This window comes from Manacus vitellinus, unplaced genomic scaffold (genome assembly GCF_001715985.3).
Source record: "Manacus vitellinus isolate BGI_N305 unplaced genomic scaffold, ASM171598v3 scaffold_21_pilon, whole genome shotgun sequence".
In the NCBI taxonomy this organism is placed as follows: domain Eukaryota; kingdom Metazoa; phylum Chordata; class Aves; order Passeriformes; family Pipridae; genus Manacus; species Manacus vitellinus.
In genome coordinates this window covers 6087381-6106084 of record NW_021939546.1, presented here as the reverse complement: position 1 = coordinate 6106084, position 18704 = coordinate 6087381, and the positions used below count along the sequence as shown (strand labels likewise).

Here is an 18704-nt window from a genome sequence, read left to right as displayed (position 1 = left end):
AATGGTTTAACGAGGAAATGCTTTGTGGCGGACTCAAACCCCAGATTATTTCCTCCTGCAGGAGATTTTGACTACATTATTCTTATTAATTTAATTGGAATATTTTTTTTCTCCCGGTGAGAAAGCCTCTCCGGGCTCTTTCCGCCGAGAAAAAGGCAAGGAATTGCAGAGAGAGGGGCGGCAGCTTCCCAGGCAGCCCGAAGAGCTGCAAAAGTTTCATCCCCTTCTCCCGTCATGGTCCCCTCTCCTTCCCCAGCCTCCTCCAAATTTTGGGGTGCTGGTGAGGAAATGCCAGGCCGGCGGGGACACGAAACTCCAAACCGTACACTTGCTCAAAGGCAGGAGGAAAACAAGAGCAAAAGGAGTTTGCAGAGGTTGGGATGCAACTCTGGGCTCTGCCTGGACAAAGTTTGTGCTTCTAATTCAACTTTGAAAAATACCTGGTTTTTGTCAGCTCTGCAGCTGCAGGAGGGACCCCCGGACACTCCGTGCAGGGCCCGCAGCACCGACTCGCTTGGCATCTCCACGTGGGGCTCCTTGGGCTCAGTAGGCCCAGTTGCACATTAAGGAGAGAAAATAAATCCATGGGCTGGTTACTCGTGGCCCAGTCATGTTATGTGTCCCCCCCTCTTTCTTTTTTTTTTTTTTTTTTTTAAGTTAAAAAGAAAAAAAAAGGGCAAAAAGCCCAGCATGTGCTTTGACTCCGTTAGGAAAATCTCGCATTCTTGCTGCACGTTTGGAAAAGTAATATAAGGATTAGAGGCCTCCTGACAAACTCTTCCCTCTGAAGGATCAATTAGGTGGTTCTGTCATTTTTCCATAGAAAAGGGGGTGAGCCCTGAGCCACTGCAAGCAATTCAAGCAATTTCCTATTTTATCATTTCGGGAGCTTTTATTGATACAAGTTTTGGAACAGAATTTTTTTTTTTTTTTTTTTTGGCAAGTTTTGGTTCAAATTTAAAGGGAAGCTCTTGAAAGTGGGTTAGACAAGGAAAACAAACAGAAATCGTGGTTCTGAGCATATTTAACCAAGCCCTGGAACCGAAATGGGCACGAGCATTTTGTATCATCTGTCAGGAAAAATCCAAACATTGTTCCATTTACGTATCTGCTGAGGAGCTAGGAAATAGTTGGGGAACATATGCACATCTCCTCATAGATTTACAACTAAATGGATTGTAAAAATATTAGCAAGGGTCGCTGTAGCTGGCTTAATTTCAAAAGATCTGCAGGAATACATTGTTTCAAAGCCTCCTTTGCAGGATTACATTATTGCGGGCACCTTTGGGCTGGGTTTGGGGCTCTTTTATCATAGTTCTTTTTTTTTTTTTTTTAACATCTTTTTGAAGAGCAGAAGAGAATTTTGGGATAACAGTACCAAATTGTGTGGCCCAAATTTTAGGTGCTGCTTAGAAACAGACAGCCCTCGGAAGAGCTGTATCCTCAAACTTTGGAGAATAGTGCAATAAAGAAAAAACCAACTTTTTATTATCACTTTCCCAGCTTTCTGGTGTCTTTTATTTTTAGGTGACCCATCCAACACCAAGGGGGGAAAGTAAACAGCTTTATCACATACTTTCAAAGTTTCCCTTCAAGCTAACTTGGGGAAAGGGAAAGATCATTGCCTTTTCCACCAGTTCCTTAAAATCCTTCTATTTTGCAGTGAGGCTGCAGACAAGTTGTGTATCTGTTAGCATACTTGCACTGACACATTTCCAAAACTTTTTGGGTGTTTTGGGGGGCTGTAATAATGCTGAAATAAATAACTATATTGTGCAGAAACTGCTCCCCCCTCCTCCGTCCCCGCTTCCAGCCCAATTCTGTTTGATCAGTCCTGGCTGCTTTTATTTCCACTTGAACTTTGCTAATACCTCACCGCTGAGATTGAAGCGGTGCAATTTTCCGGAGCAACGTGTTTACCAAGACAGTTTGAAAGTTGGTCTGTTTATGAGTCATTAACCTTTTCTCTTCATACACCATTTTGAAAAGACACATTGGAGTCTAATAGGGACGTGCACACCTCGCGCACGAGCAGCGGTGCTTCTCGTTTACTTCAGCCACAGACCCTGACTTTGCACCAAAAAACATCATCTTTTTTCCCCCCCCTCCTTCTAAAGTGGTTTTGTGTTTTTTTTAAAATTTTTTTTGGATGTTGTTTTTACCTCCCCTTTCAGGTTCACATCGTAGAGAAATCAGCTTTAGCGCAGGTTAAAGCAACTCTCTCTTGGACAGTATCCAGTGTTGAGCCAAAAAAGTCTCGAGCACATGAGATCAAGCAGGACAAAGCGCTGCTTAAAGCAGAAAAGTTAAAATATTTCAGGATGTACCAAGACGTGTTTGGAAAGTGGGAAGGCTGGAAGCGCTACCCTGGCTCGCTCTGGGGCTGTCGAGCCTCTCTGCTCTGTGTACCTTTGCAGATAAACTTCCACTTGACAAAAGGCCTTTTTTCCCTGACTCTCCCTGAGTGGGGAAAGAGAAGGACAGGAGGGATCAAGAGGGAGGGTTTATTATTTTTAATAGCTTGTAGGGACCTGTAGTTTTTATATTTTTCTTCTCTTCCCCCCTCTGCCCCCCCCCCACCGTGAGAGCTGTTTCTGGTGGGTGAGAGCAGCTCCATGTGCTGGGATTGTGCCTCCTCTCACTTTTTGAATCTGCCGACTGCAAACTCGCAGCAATCTTTTTTTTTTTTTTTTAACTTTATTGAAATTTGAAACTATCATCTTTTCCCATAGAGGAGGGAGAAAAAAAAAAAGAGGAATGTGCCAATCATTGGGGTGATTTATTTTATTTTACCTGCTTTTATTTTAACAATCCTAAATAGTACTTTGATTACTACCGCTTTGCTCTAATGAAATATATTGTGCTGTTTGGGAAGTTTTTAACAATATGTGTTTAAAATAAAAATAAATGCAATGGTATTACCTATAGATTTAAGTATTTATAAATCTGGGGCCACTTAGAATAAGTGCAATGAAAGCTTTTGGGAAGTCAGCAGAAGGTCTTGAATTATGACAGGATTTTGCTGGTAGATATTTTTACTATTGATTTCTCAATTTTTCATAATTTCTGAAAAGAAAATGCAAATTAAAATGAAGTGTTGAAAGGAAGTAAAATGTCTCTTTTTATAACAATATTTACGCAACCTGCGATGATTTGGGTAGGAAACGTACTCCATGGGATAATTAAAAAAAAAAAAAGTTAGTTAATCTGAAAAATCCCCAATGTTTTCTTGCAGGAATAGGCAGCGGGTGGCTTTTCCCATGCTGGGGAAAACTTTGCACAAATTACTTTATTTTTCACTCCTGGAGGGCCCAATCCTGAGAAAAGGAGGAACTGGAAGCAGGGACGTCCCCAGCCCACAGTGTTGGATCAGGCCCCACAGGCTGGATACGTTTTTATGTGCAGCCTGGAGTTCGGTCATTCATTTATTCCAAGAAAAAACAAGAAGCGTGGCCCCAGTATATTATAATATGTTTTGATCTCTTAGGCTGATTTATGTAGTACTTTCTGAGAATATATATATATATATGTAATTTTTTTTTTAAACAAAATCAAGGGGTCTTTCTCACTTTTTTTTATCGTCAGCATAATTTTAATCGGGATTATTTTTGTGCCAAGGGACAGGGGTGATCTTTAACTCCTCGTTACACAAAGCAAGCAGTGTCTCTGGATGGCCAAACTAACTTTCCAAGTAGGGCATTTCTTTTTAAATATCTAAAAATATCTGACACAATTAATAATTCTTCACATATTTGCGCAAATTGTGCTGCAGTTTTCTGTTACTACAGTTTTCAATTTTTCCTATTGTTTTTTATTTTATAGAAAGGCTCAGAGTTTGACTTTCCCTTATATGCCCAAATGTCAAGTTTTTGGTTTTTTCTTTTTGACAAAATATACACAAAACTTAAAAAAAAATAAAAAAATTGCAAGACTTGCTTTTTTTAGGATTTTAGTGTTATTGTTGCACCCGCAGGATAAATCGACTGCGGTACTTTCTACTCCCTTCACCGTTTCAGGAACCAGAGTGAAAACCACTGTTCGTTGTAATTGTATATACAGCTATAGCGGCATTTTACTATACTGCCGGCTGCTATTTCCAAATATATCTTAGGGAAAGTTTTACTATACTTTAGACTTCCCCATACAAACATTGATTGGCATCCAAATGTTTAGGATTTGCCAAATTGGCGGGCAAATGCTGGCTACACCGCAAGCAGCGGGGTCAGGGAGAGAGCAAAGGGAGATACGCGCTCCGCAAGTGGACTTAGAGCCGTGTTTTTAGCTTTTAAATCATTCTAACTTTTTTATTTTTTAGAAATTTGGGGATTGGGAAAAGTGGGCCCCAGCGTTGCTTCATCTCCGTCTGGGCACTTGGTTGAAGTTGGATGCTGTTTTTGGGGGCGGGAGCGGAGGTTTTGGGTCGGTACAAGGGGAAGCGGGGATGCGGCAGTGGAGGGTTTGGGGTCTGTCAGTGAGGGTTATGAGTCCCACAGCCCTTAAAGCCCTTTATAAGCACCCTTCTAATTCTAACCATCCCGCGAAAGCCCCATTTCTGGAGGCTCTTTCTTGATGGTTTCGGTGACATCGACCCTTCTCTGTAACTTTTTTCAGGATGAATTTCATCCCTTCATCGAAGCACTTCTGCCTCACGTCCGAGCGTTTGCGTACACGTGGTTCAACCTGCAAGCCCGAAAAAGAAAATACTTCAAAAAACATGAAAAACGCATGTCAAAAGAGGAAGAGAGAGCCGTGAAGGACGAACTGCTAAGTGAAAAACCCGAGGTAAAGCAAAAATGGGCATCCAGACTTCTGGCAAAGCTCCGGAAAGATATCAGGCCTGAATTTCGGGAGGATTTTGTTCTCACAGTCACAGGAAAAAAGCCTCCGTGTTGCGTTCTTTCCAATCCAGACCAGAAGGGCAAGATGAGAAGAATTGACTGCCTTCGCCAGGCAGATAAGGTCTGGAGGTTGGACCTTGTTATGGTGATTTTATTTAAAGGTATTCCGCTCGAAAGTACTGATGGCGAGCGCCTTGTAAAGTCCCCACAGTGCTCTAACCCCGGGCTGTGCGTACAGCCCCACCATATAGGAGTTTCTGTTAAGGAACTCGATTTATATTTGGCATACTTTGTGCACGCAGCAGGTAAGTGCCTTTCTATACCACCTTCTCCAATTTTTCGGTTATCTCTATGCCGGGTGCTGTGCCCCGGTGGCGGCTGCATGTGCCGGGGAGGGAGCAGGGGTTGGTGGTTTTCGCTCTCCCGGGGTGGTGAGGAGGGTGCCAAAACTTCCCCCCTCCCTTTTATTTTTTTTTCCATGGGTTTTTAAGGTGCAGCCACATAAAAGTGGCTCTTGTTTTCCCATGGTTAACAGCATTTCGGGCATCCTTCACAGGTGTTATCCTAAATGTTGTCATAGAAGGGCTCACAGCCAGACATGGCTTCCTTTATCCTGATTTTGGGGGAAAACAGATTTTAATTGATTTTTTTTAAAATAAAATTTGTATATGTTACGCATAAAGTAGTGCAAGAGGGCTAGAGATGCTTGAGGCCTGTGAGTCAGGAGTACCAGGTATCCTCACCCCATGGGGATGAGATGAGGAGCATAAATTCCACAGGACTGGGCTTGGAGGGAAAGGAGAAGACAGTCCCTTGATAGCAAACCTAGTCATCAGGTTACAGCAAGCATGAAACAAATATCTGCATAATCCTAGGGGGAAAAGAAGACACTTAACCCCCCCCGAAATATCACAGTTTATATACCTAGAAGCTAAGGAGGTCTTGAAAATAATTCCTGATTTGATAATATTGTGCTTACTGGGGGGAGGACTGAGATATTTTTGTGTGTGATGAAAATCTTGGGATCCCTGACTCCAACACAAAGTACACTCTGCCCGCGGCGTGACGCAGTGTACCCAAAAGATGTGTAGTATGTTGACTGGATAAAATAATATTGCAGTTCTCCTGAGTGATTATAGTGCAGAAATATGTGTGTGCGTGAAGTGCAAGGCCCTGAGTTTCATGTACGGGATGCTTAGGCCACCCTGCATATCCTGACTTGTGAGTTGAGGGGCTGGCAGGCTGGAAAAAAAGAGGAGCAGAGGGGAGAGGAATCATATTAGTAGAAACCACTTCTACGTAAATATTTATCGGTAAGGAAACTGAGTGAATTACAGCCCTGGGAGCTTTGCACTTCCCATGCCAACTTCTTTCGGAGGGTCTTGCAGAAAGTTTTGACTCCTCCAAAGTTCGTCTGTGCTGAGTCCCTGCCGTGGTTGTTGCGATAGGCAGTGTCACCGCTGGGATTTTATAGATATGATCCCTGTTCGGAAATAACTTTCGAGTGTCCTCGTGGTATTTCCTTCAGATAAGCTGCAACATTTGCTTTACACTTCAGTGTGAGGTGGTAAATCCTATTGCTCGTTTATGACAAAGGGGAAGTAGACAAATATTGGGGAAAATTATTTATTTACGCTGCAATTTATTATGGCCACAGTGAAGGAAGGATTATGGATTAATGGCTAACTGAAGGGAGGTTGGGACTGGGGCATTTCAGGTCACTTCCCGTTCCACCTCCAACCTTGAGGAGACTATGGACTTGCACCCCTTTTGTCTACCTTAGTTTCCTCCTCTGCATGTCGAAGTGGGATGATGCATTTAAAGTGCTTTGATATCCACAGCTAAAACTGCTATTTACTCTCCACGACACACAGGTTTTTATTATTTAGATTTATATATAGCATGGTGCTGGTAAATACTGGTCTGTATTGTGTTTCCCAAGCAGCCCTCCATGGAGCGCACAAGTTGTTCATAGAAACCAATGGTCTTGGCTTAGCCTGCCTGTAGGGTCGTAAAAATGTAGGATGGGGAGAAAAGAACCAAACCCAGGGGTGGAGGTATTTCAGGGAGCTTGAAAGGATCCTCTCCCTGTTATAACAGTCGGGCAATAGACGTTATAAAAGTTCAATATTGTGATTAGGGATATCCCATTTTATCAGCACACTGGTGGCAAACAGTGGCTTTGATAGCAAACTCTTATTTATTTCTGCCTTCATCGTCAACAGGCAGCAATCGCACTAATTGTCCTTTGGACTACGTTTGCCACAGAACCTTAGCACGAGGCCTCGGCTTGGCTTTTTGGGGTTAGATTTGTGGATTTGTGTGAGCGGTAATGCGCTTGTGCGAAGCGCACCACTTCGTGTTTTTGGCCGTTGTTTGCTGATTGCACGCATCGCATTGTGCTCTTAATGCTGTAGCGTGTGCTGGCGTATTCCTGCTAAACCTCAGCGGGGAGGGGGACAAAATGATTTTTGGGAGGTAGCACAGCGCGGTCACCATCCATACCGCTTCACAGAGGTGTACCAAAAGCCTTGCGTGCAGGCTACCTCTTTCCCCCCCCCCTTTTTTTAATATTTTCCCCCCTCTGATGTATCCCAGCAGTCTTTGTTACACCTGAACATTGGCCAAGTAGACAGCCATTGGTTCCCGCAGACCCGCAGTAATGGCAGCTTGTGCCGGGTGCGCAACAGGAAAATTACAAAAGAAAAAAAATATTAAGGGTCCTTTGTCTCCAACTCCATCAGACCTCGCTCCCTAAATGTATGGACTGCATATTTATAAGGAGGAAGTCACCAGTGCAAATATTAGGTAGGCTGGTCAACTTACATATAGCGGATTTGACAAGCATCTGCTATAGTACAGAAGATTTGTAAACACTAAACAATGTTTTTACCTCCTTAAAAGTTTTGAGAAGTTGCCAGTATTGGCAGGAGGCACAGACTCTGAAACGTGCTTGAAGATACGTGCCAAAACCATTGTGACCTTTTCACCCATAGTGCTCGCTTCTCTTTTTCTTGTTGTTTCCACACCCCCCCCCCCCACTTTTCGTCTTCTTTTTTGGGCGAGGAGTATTCTTTTCCAAGATGCCCTTATTCAAGATGACTTCGGCAGCAAGATGTCCCTTTCCTTCTAAACATGTAGGATAATTATTGCTTTGAATCCACGCTTTTTCTTCAGTAGGCAGTATCATCTGTAAGGGAACACATGTGCACAGATTTAAATAGTGCTTCTTACAAAGCTACTGAAATCAATTATTCTCTTTAAGAACTGGCTAGAAAGAGAAAACAAAAATATGCAAATAGGCAAACTACATGTCATTTTCATTAAAAGGAAAAAAAGAGAAATTTATTAAAAAAAAAAAAAGGAAGATCGGTGTTTTGTGAATTAGAGGTTGACCAAAAAATGTATTGAAATCTAGAGTATTACTCTCACATTGCAGTTTCTAATCTGCTTAACTAAAAGCAGGCAGCATTTTCATACCCTGAACTTGGATTCGCTTTTTAGTTTTCACTTATTCTGTGCTTGTATCAAATGACAAGTTGGAAACCATTGTGGCAAACCGTTTTCTTTGTGGGAGTCGAACAGTAAAGCTAATTTATGACCGGTCCTTTACCAGATGATCTGTATCAGAATCTACAATATACTAGGCACGTGGCAAGGTCACAATTTAAGTTGTTAAGGTCACAACCTTAGCCACCAGGCATTTGACCTTTTAGATAAAGTTAACCTTTGTTCATTAGTAGGCACTCAACCGAGAACTTTCTGGAGTTTTTTACTGCTTTGGAGTTCCTTCTGCTAATGTGATCAGATTGGAGAATAGATTCACAATAGAAGTAGTTAAATTTTGTGAGAGGTCACAGTTTTTAGAGCCTTCTCTAGTAGCCAAAACTGGATGGCGGGCCAGGAGGCGATGCTGCAATGCCTGGTTTATTTTTTTGGCCGACCATCGTTACACGCTTCGGGCGAGAATTAAGCTCACGAGGTATTTGTGGCAGAGAAAATCTTTTAATCTTTCAGAAGGACATTCAAAAATCCCAAATTTAAGAAAAATCTGGGGCTAGGGCTTTATTTACATGAGCTCATTTTTCCGTTCATGTTTAGACTAGAAGCCAGCGAAGATGCAAGAACTCAGCCTTATTTCTGTGATTGAAAATTTATTTAACCTCTGAATATGCTCTGTGGCTAATTGGTGGGCAGTGGTATAGAGCACATGGCCTTGAACTTTAGGCAGACCCATTTTATGTTCCCATCAGCAGATTTAAAATATTTCTACTTGGACCACCACAAAGAGGCATTGATGGGGAATAATGCAAAGATGGGTTAAGGCAGAAAGCGCCTGCAGATAGCCCATGAACTCGTGGAGATACTGGGGGGTCCAAAAGGTATCTGAGGCTTTGCGCTGTAATCTTTTAGTACAATTGGTATTGATTGTTGCTGCATTAATCCTGTTAATAGCCGCAGCCGGCCCGGCGTGTCGCAGGGATGGCAGAGGTGTCCTGACAATACCGTACGTCACCGAAAGAGCTGTCGCAGCGCCTTGAACTCCCGATCGCTGCTCTGCAAAAGTGGAGTGTTCCATGGTGGAAACTATTACTGGCTCATACAGAAACACACACCATATTGTTTACTTAATTATGCTGTAGTGAAGGCTCATTTTTAATTATTTAGCTGACTTTCTTGCTTTGCTCTGATACCACATTTATTATTTAATTTAAAATCAAAAGGGCTTGCGCTACTGTTAGTTTTTGATACGTTTTACTTTTGTTTTGGCTATGTTATTGTCATTCCATCGTATGGGTAATCCAGATAGCCGTGATATGCAGATTGGCCAGATGGTCATGTTAACAGATTGAGAACCTACTTCCCACTGCTAAAGAGCAGGTGTAAGATCAGTGGGCTTTTTTTTTTTTCCCTCTCCTTTCCTCCCAAGTTTCAACCAAAATGCTCTTTAGACAGCTCATAATGGTAGTTAAAAAGGGGCACATTTCAGATGGTGTTTATTCTGTGGGGATAATACGTAATGTACATGTCATTTTTACGCGTATCTGAAGAGTTTTAAAGCATCCGTGACATTCCCTCCATCTATAATGCTTTGGAAAACCTACTTCCAGCCTGTGGCTGTTCAAGTGTATATCCAACATAGTCCTTAAAGTTTTGTTCTACAGACAGAGTGCAGTTACTCTTACTAAAAGACCATTCAGCCAGCTTTGCAGAAGGTATCTCACACATGTTCCCTGCACAGGGCTCCTTGAGCACGCCCAGGGCAACCTGAGCAGATCAATGTTCAGCGGAGATTTTAATGTTTGGGGACTCATAGAGTTGTTTTTCTACTCCATTATTTTTTGCCACAGTGAGACATCTGTAGTTTTAAAGAAAAAAAAAAAGTAAAACTAAGACATCTTGCAGTATTTCTGCCCTCAAGGAGTAACAGGAGAAGGCAGATTTTGTGTTGCTTTAGCGTTATAAACAGTACCCCTAAAAAGTCAGTGGTGGGAGCCTGGGTCTGTATCTCAGTTGGGAGAGGTAAGGAGAGGACAGTTACAGCAGATCAACATCCCAAATTTCATTCACCCACCTATCGCGGACAAGCGAGACACAGCGACCTACACACCCCGCATGGCACGGAGAGATATCTCCATGTATGGATGCTCTCCTCTTTGGGGAGTGGGACCGGCTGCTTGCTGCAGCCACAAGCAGGGTGGTAGCTGACAGAAGAAGGATTTAGGTGGGACAACTGCTCTCCCTGTGCAGTTGTAACTGAGCCGGTGAGTATCCGTGATAATTCAGATACTAACTGGTGCGGCACTTGGGACAGTCTGCTCTATCATGAACCCCTGGCAGGAGTTCAGTCATGTGGTTTAGCTTTTCCCTTTCTCCAACAACAACAACAGCAACAACAAATAAACACGGGATAAAGGCATATTTTATATGCTCAGGATGTTTTCCAGGTGATGGGTTTGGCCGGTATAAGGGTGTGTTATTTCCATACCTCCCTGTTTCGAGGTGCAGAAGCAGGAGAAGCCTGTGAGTGGTAAGAAAGTCGCCCAACACTGCTGGCTTTTCTACAAGTGACTGCACTTTTATATTTCCCTTCTTTTCCACCCAATGATGAATAGCATTAATTTAGATCTATTTAAGGCGAGTGTGGGAGAAACCACAATCTTTGTTGTGGTCACTGCTGTACACAGCGGGGCTGAATGTTTCTCTTGGTTGAGGCCTCAAAGCTGAATCTGGAGAACCCAAAACATCGTGTCAGCTTTTCAAACCCTTCAAAGAGACAGTGGAATCCTAATTGTTCATAAACCCCAGTATTTATTATTGCAATTATGTATTTTCTCCCCATTCGGATGTAAAGGAAAGGGCATCCCTCGCTTTCCGTGCCTTGAGCTTCTTCACAGCTCCTCCTCCCCCTGATGCTTCTGGCTCAGGGACTGGCGAGGTTTTTACAACCAGCAAACAAACCCCATCCTGCTGCTCCAAAAACCCTCAACCCCTCCCAAAAAGCCTGTGCTTTGCAACACATGTCCCAGAGTGGGACCCTCTGGGTGTTGGGGACTGTCCCCAGCGGAATGGCTTTGGGGCATCCTCATTGGGAGCCATGGATCTGGCTCTGCCCAGCTCCCTTCCGCACAGACAAGGGCTGGAGCTGATGATTAAATTACAGGCTGTAAATTCAGGGGAAATTATTTTAGCCTCCTAACAGCAGCTGACCTGGAGGTTTCCTTATGCCAGTGAGGGCTTTTGGTAGATAAGGGTTGTCAGCGGACTAAAAATCATTTTAATCATTTTGGTTTTCCCATTCATGTGGTACAACCACATCTCTAGTGTTGTTAATTATTGCTGATATTATGGGAGCCACCAAAAACCCTGACTGGGATCAGCACATGGGTCATGGTGCCTTGGACGTGTGGGGCAGTTTTATCCTAGCAAGGCATTGCAGTGTTTTATCCCCAGTTGCAAGGGCAGTGTCTGGGCAATCCCCTCATCACAGTGTAATTAATTTTAAAGAGAAAACAGTGTTATTTATATATATTTTTTAAATGTTTCTGGCTACCATCATCCCATGTCCCCACCCCAGGGGTGGCTGTGGCACCTGAGCTCAGCCTGATGTGTAACACCATCATGGCTCGGCACACAGGAGGAGGATGTGGCCCTGTAGAGTGTGGATTTGGGCTGAATTTGAGCCGCTGCCTGTAAAATACACGAGGGCCTCCATTTTGTGTGCCAGGCTCTCATGTGTGAGTCAAAATGGAGAGCGGCGCGGTTGAGTTTGGCCTAGAGCGAAGCGGGTAGGCTTGTGTTGCCCACGGTCCCTGTGCCACTGCAGTGCACCCAGACCCACAGCGAGGCCCAGGAGGGGTGTCCTGAGCTTATACATCCATCAGCTCCTCCTAAGTGGGTCTCGATCTCTTCTCCAGGTCTTTAATATCCACCTTGCCAGTCCGAGTGCTCTCCCGGTGTCGTGGCCCAGCCGGCACGTTGGCTCTGGGGCCGGCATGAAGGGCTCCGGGGAGCTGTTCCTCCTTCCCGCGGGCTTTGGTGCACATCAGTGCCATTAGATCAGCGAGATAAAATCAAGACGGGTTTAATGACATGCTCTTCTGAAAGTTTCCTGGATTTCATTGTTTGTAACTTGGACCTGAGTCGGGTTATTTACACATGAGGATTAAAAAGCTGCAAACAACTGTGTGATTTTTAGGGGCTGAAAGCAATTAGCATATGTGGGTAGGAGGATACACAGCATGTCTGCGTTCCTTTAAAATATAAATCACAGTTATTTAATTATGCTTGGAGAGGGCAGATTTAAGGATATACTGCAAAATGCATTACCTATTATACCAACATGATAATCTTATTAACCTTGCTTTCTACTTTTTAATTTTATTGTGCACCCTGTACAACTCTTATGATATCAAAAATAATTACTTGGAGAATACATGATGTCAGAGGTCTGATATGACATTTATCTTCACAAGTGAGGAGAAGGCTCTCTCGTGCATTGCATTGCAGCATGGGAGGCATCCAGCAGGTCCACACCAGGGGAAGGAAGTGGGGATGGGTGTCGTCAGATGCTCTTTAATGCATAGAAGTGTGTGTTTGCGGATTCATGTTGTATCTGAGGGATGGCTTCATGAAACTTGATGCAATTCAGCATCCTCAGACCTCCCAAAATATATTTTCTTACATGTGCCATACAACTCCTGTAGGTGAGCCAGTATTTCAGGGTGGCTCCATGCATCCAGCCCCCAATTCCAGTTGGATCTCCTGTTAAACCCTGCGTTCTCCATCCCATCCCTCACTCTTTTTTTTTAATCCATCTCTCCTAATGTTTGAGATGTGTTGATATTTCCCCCTTTATTTTGGGAGGGAATGGGTGAGGGTGAGGGGAAACAAACGCCATAATAATATCCTTTTCCAGAAGAATATAGTTTAATTTTGTGTGTGCGTGCAGCAGCTGCCATTGGCAAGCTGTCGTCTTTGTTGCCATGGGCTTTTTTTTTTGGCATGCGTGCCAGAACATGATTGGATGTTTCAGCATGTTCATGTTTTGGGGTGAGATATATCTGTAGTGAAGCACAAAATTATCATGGGGTTGGTGGGTGTCCAGAGTAGGGTTATTTCCCTAGGTAAGCCCGCTGTGCTGCTGGAGAGGGTCATGTGACTGTGGTACCTGGTGGTTGTTTGGTCGATGAGGGAAAACTCACTGGTGCCCTGGATTTTTTGATGATGTAAAAAGGTGGTTTAAAGCATCACAGAAGGGTGTATCACTACGGTCTCCTCCAGTAGGACACTCTTGGGATGCAGTGGGAAGGCCTCGGTGTTACCTGGGGGGACTGATTAGTGGGTTTCTCCTGCCCATCTCACTTACCTGGTGCACGGGAAGGTTGTGTCCATCCCTGGCTCTCACTGACACTGTGGGAAGCTGAATGTTGGCACCAGAGAGTTTGTGCTGCCTGAGCCCTGGTGATATAGAGGTGCCTACAGGAATGGAACACACCATCCACAGGCGTTAAACCAGCGCAGCATCACCCGTGAGAGCTGCAGGTGACAGCATGTCCTCTGGACCTGCCACCATGGCTCTGATCCCTAGTCATAGAGGTGTAGCCCATGTTGTTCCTCCTCCTTGTTTTCATCCATTTATCACATCCATAAGATGCCCATTACATCAATATCTAAACAAAGTCTAAACCTGCTCTGCGCCATCCTTTCCTGCTCATCCCAGCTTCTGTCATACCATGTTCAGTATGATTGGATTCAGTGATCTTAAAGGTCTTTTCCAACCTAAATGATTCCATGATTCTAAGCAGCACATGATGGGAGAGGAGTGCTCTGGGACCCCCCATGTGGGATCATTTCTAGGTACAAAATGCATTAACAAACTCATGAGGAATATTTCATAGCGAGGCATCTCCATACACCTCAGATTAGTCCTAAACCAGAGCCCCTGGAAAGGGGAAAGTTGCTGGGGCAAGTGCAGGCTCTGTGCACCGTCTGCCAAAGGCTTCTGGAGAAAAAAGAGATGAAGAACTAAATGTGAAGTGTTGGGACAGCCTCATTCATGTTGTGTTTTTCCACGTCTGCCAATTTAGTCTGGTGTGTGAGGGACAGATAATGAGCTTTGTAATAAACATGGCACCTGGTTAAATCACCATTTTGGTGTTTAAAATACCCTGTAATGCACTGAAAGAACAGGGTAGGGATACACCTCTGTAAAGGTATCAAAAGGCAGGTTAGATAGCTACTATGTTTATTTTCAAGATGAACACTTACGGGAGATTTTAAAGCAGAAATACATTGTTAATTGGATTTCATCCTAGGGTTATTGGCTTGAAATTTGTTGATCTTTTTACCTAATAAGGCTTTAATTTGATATGGAAAAAAATGGCCAAATCCCTGAGTGATGCTGGAAACTTAGGGTAAAATTTAAATTTAATTCAGGTTGGGTGGTTGGTTTTTCTTTTAAAATTTTTGGGGGTTGTGGTTTTTTTGTTTTGTTTTGTGGGTTTTTTTATTTGTTTGTTTTTGTTTTGTTTGGTTTTTGTTTTTGTTTTGGTTTTTTGTTTTTTATTTTGTTTTGGTTTTGTTTGGGTTTTTGGGGTTTTTTTTGGTTTTGTTTTTTTTTATAAGGCAAAGTAGTTTCAAGTAAATCAGAAGAATGAATTCTTTGTATCGGGATGCTTTTCTAAAGCACAGCTATTGTTGGGATGCTTTTAGGGAGGATAGCCACTGCAATGCTTTTATTGTGTGATGATGAGGACTTTTCCTGATGCCACAAGGACTTCATTAAAATAGCCAACAAATCTACTTATGTTTGGTTTTGTGTTAAAAAGTAAAAATTAGTTGTCACTTAGCTGAAAAGTAAATCCCACATAATTTTATTTAAAAGCTTGTCTGGTTGGGGGAGCATCAGCCTCAGTAGCAGCTGAACCCTTGCAAGCAGAAGTTCAGTATTGCTGGAAAAGCTGGGAAAAACACTTGACAGTCAGTTAAGAGGGGATTTTTGTGGTCAAGACCTTCTTTTTTCCTTACAGAAGGACATCACCTTCAATAGCTCTCATTTAGGTTCTTCCCAGGTAGTTGCAGTTACGAACACCCAACCATGGAGCTCGGTGTTGTTTGGGAATGCACGCTTTCATCTTGGAAGTGCATCTTGAAGTTGTCTGTTCTTTCTAATGTGGACACATGAGTGTGATTTATAGGCAAAATAATGTGCTCTGTGCCCACTTTAAACATGGACATTGTTTCCTTTTTGGTAAAAAACTGGAGGTAAAAATCATGATGGGAACTGAGAGTGGACCGATTGTTTTTTATATGCGTGGTCTTATACTCTTCCCTAAAAGAGTGAGGTGTGTCTCACAGTGAGCAGCCCTAGGGTGGGAAGCTGTGTGTCCATGGGATGAGGATGGTACAAGTAGGGTCCCCATCCTGTCCTGGAGCTTGGTTACCTGTACGGTGCAGAGTGAAGGATGCTGTGGGCATTGCGTCGACAAAAACAAATATAGAGAGTTTTAACTCCTGAATATCCTGTTGAAAGGGTAGGTTTCCATGAGATGGATTGCTAAGAAAGTGTTGCTTTTCTCCCCGTTCCTGGCTGGATTTCTCCCCGCTTTCGCCTTCTGGAAGCAACTTTGTTTGCCCAGGGCCTGGGGCTGAGTTATCCTTGGCTGCATGATGCCTTCATCTTGATTTTGTGCCGGTCCGTCCCGGCTCACCGTTCCGGCAGTGCCGCCATCGGCACAGGCGTGGGCAAAGGGAAGAGATGAGTGCCCGCAATGCAAAGTAAAGACACACAGGGCATTTGGAAGGAGTGAAACGAGTCAGAGTTTGAAAAGAAAATGGGATGTTTCTGTCCACACAGTTCCAAAATACAGGGTAGCGATACCTTGGAGCTGATAAATGGACCTTGGAAGCCTCAAAAAACTTTCTCTGGTTGCAGAAGCGGTATTTAATATTAATAATATTTCCTCATTAAAAAAGATGAAGGCTTTCTCAGACAGTCTTTCTCATGTACATCATTTTTTTGAACAAGCTTCGCCTACCTTAGCAACTTCTCCAGGGAACTTTCCAGCTCGTGCTGGGGCCGCTGGTGCGGCTTGAGGACGGGTCAGTGGCCGTGGAGGCTTTTAACATTTTAATTGCCTTCCTACACCGATTGCAGCTATGACCTGTTTGCTTGGCTTATATCTCTTTTTCATATTTTAAAAAAAAGGGAGAAAAAAAAAGAAAACAAAGGAAGTACAGTGCTGTGCACAGAACAGTTATTAAAAACAGTTGGGAAGCATATAAAAGGTACTGTTTGTGTGAGAAACGGGACAGCTGTGATGGTCTATTGGGAAAGTGTGTACAGATGGTGGTAGGGAGGGGAATGATGACTACATGGCTGATAAATGAAATACAAAAAGCATTAAATTGGTGATCTTTTTAAAGAGTACACTTTTGGTGAGCATTTTTGGTGCATCATTAGGGCTCTTTGTCTGCCTCTTATTTCGCCAGGAAGTGCGACTGTCGCCGCACATTTGTGCCTCTGATTTTGTTTACAAATAAGGAGCTTGTTTAATAAATCACATACCATGGAATTATTAAAGAAGATAATTAAGCACACGGGTTATTCCTACATTGAGAATAGGCACGGGATCATCCTAAAGACCCAACGAAACCACAAATGCAGTTGGGCTCGAATTAGTTATGGTAACATGTAGGATTTCCTGGAACCTAAACTGCTTTCTTTGTTTTGCAAGAAGTGGGACTGGCGGTGTGAGCTGGGTTCAGGAACCGAGGTTTTGACATTTTGAAACCATGGGAGACAAAGCACTCGACATTTTGCCTTTATTTTATATCATCTTACAGTCCCGAAGGTGGTGGCACCCAGTGATGGATGCCTAGCCGTGGAATCTGGGAGTTGCTGGGGCTCCCAGGGGATGCAGGGACTCCTCTTTTGGAGGAGGCAATGAAGGGAAGAGGGATGGAGAAGGATGGAGATAACATTTTTCCCTGCAGTTCATAGGAGAGGGATCCTTATCTTCTAATCCTCAGCAAAGCTTTATCACAACCCTTATCAGGGATCTCAACTATCGAGAGATGATGGAAATTAAGACAATATCTTCATATTTCTGCACACTGCTCTGGAGATGGTCACTCAAATACTGCAAACTCCAGCACATAAAGTTTTTAAACTAATGTGCAAAATAATCCCCTTCCTCCTGGTATTTCATACAGTTTCCAGCTGAAATAATTCCCGGTTTCCCTTTGCCTTCCCTCTCACCCACCCGTTGCTTCGTGTTCCTGCTTATTGTTTCTGGGTGCCATCGACAGATGAAAGCATTTTCCTTAATAATAAATAGCCTTTGGTAATGCCGTGCTTTTCCATGAACCAGCCCCGTGTCCGGCCACCCCATGAGCCCTGGCCATGTCATTGTCCCTCCGTCAGGGGACACAGACCACTGGCAACCTCAGATCCATGTCTCAGATGTGGCTTCAAGTGCTGCAAAAAAGGGAGTTCATAAGAAGAACCTGTTCAGAGGGAATTTTTCCAAAGCCCTGTTGGTGCAGGTTTATCGATGCTCTGAATTTTGTTGATTTACAAACCTTCCAAAACTTTTAACACACCACTTTGGGGATTATTTCTTCTCCTGACACAATATCACAAACTCCTCTTGTTACCAGACTTGATGAACGACATGTTTCACTGTACCTTGTTTTGGGCCAAGTAAATTTTCTTCTGCATTTTCTTGGAATGTAGAAAAAAAGGAAGATTTTAAAAAGGTTTAATGTGAAGAAAATGTATGACAACTTGATAGATTGCTTGGGACTTCAGTGCAGTAATTGTATAAAGTAGGTTGCAATTTTTTTTACAGATGCAATGTATTAAAAAGAACAATAGACAAAGAGACATAAAGCACGAGGATGGAGAGACCATTTTGGCCAGTCTCTAAAACTTTGTTCCAAATTTCAATTATTAAATATCACAAAAACATGTTTATTGTAGTGACACTGTATGTTTTCTTGGCTGATTGGATCTTGAGTCATTAGAGGGGTTTTTTGTACACCTTGAAGTAAATATACTTCACCTCTTACCAAGAACACAGTCCGTTGCATTTGCAGGTCACAGTGGAGGGATGATTTAGAACTATCTGGGCATGTATGGATTTAAAGATAATTTGCTCTAATAATGTATTATTTTTGTGAGTGTGTACTTTCCTATGGCTTCACTAAGCAGGCAATCCAAGAGGTTTCCTAAGAGCTGCACTGGTGGGTACCCAGAGGCAGCAGAAACAAGCAGCTCTTTGAGATGCTGCTGTGGTGCCACTTGGTGATACTGGTCAAACTTTGATCCTGGCCTCACAACCTTGTCAGCTGGAGACGAAA

The 18704-nt window shown here is 43.2% G+C and overlaps 1 protein-coding gene across 12 annotated transcripts in view; it reads left to right on the top strand.

Moving 5' to 3' along the window:
* Nucleotides 1–18704, top strand: part of NFIA (nuclear factor I A) — a 411264-nt gene that overhangs the window by 160585 nt on the left and 231975 nt on the right. For all 12 annotated transcript variants that reach the window (XM_018072111.3, XM_018072107.3, XM_018072106.3 and 9 more), the window contains one exon: nucleotides 4612–5143. In XM_018072111.3, coding sequence (XP_017927600.1) covers nucleotides 4612–5143 — 532 coding nt within the window. The remainder of the gene's footprint in view (nucleotides 1–4611; nucleotides 5144–18704) is intronic.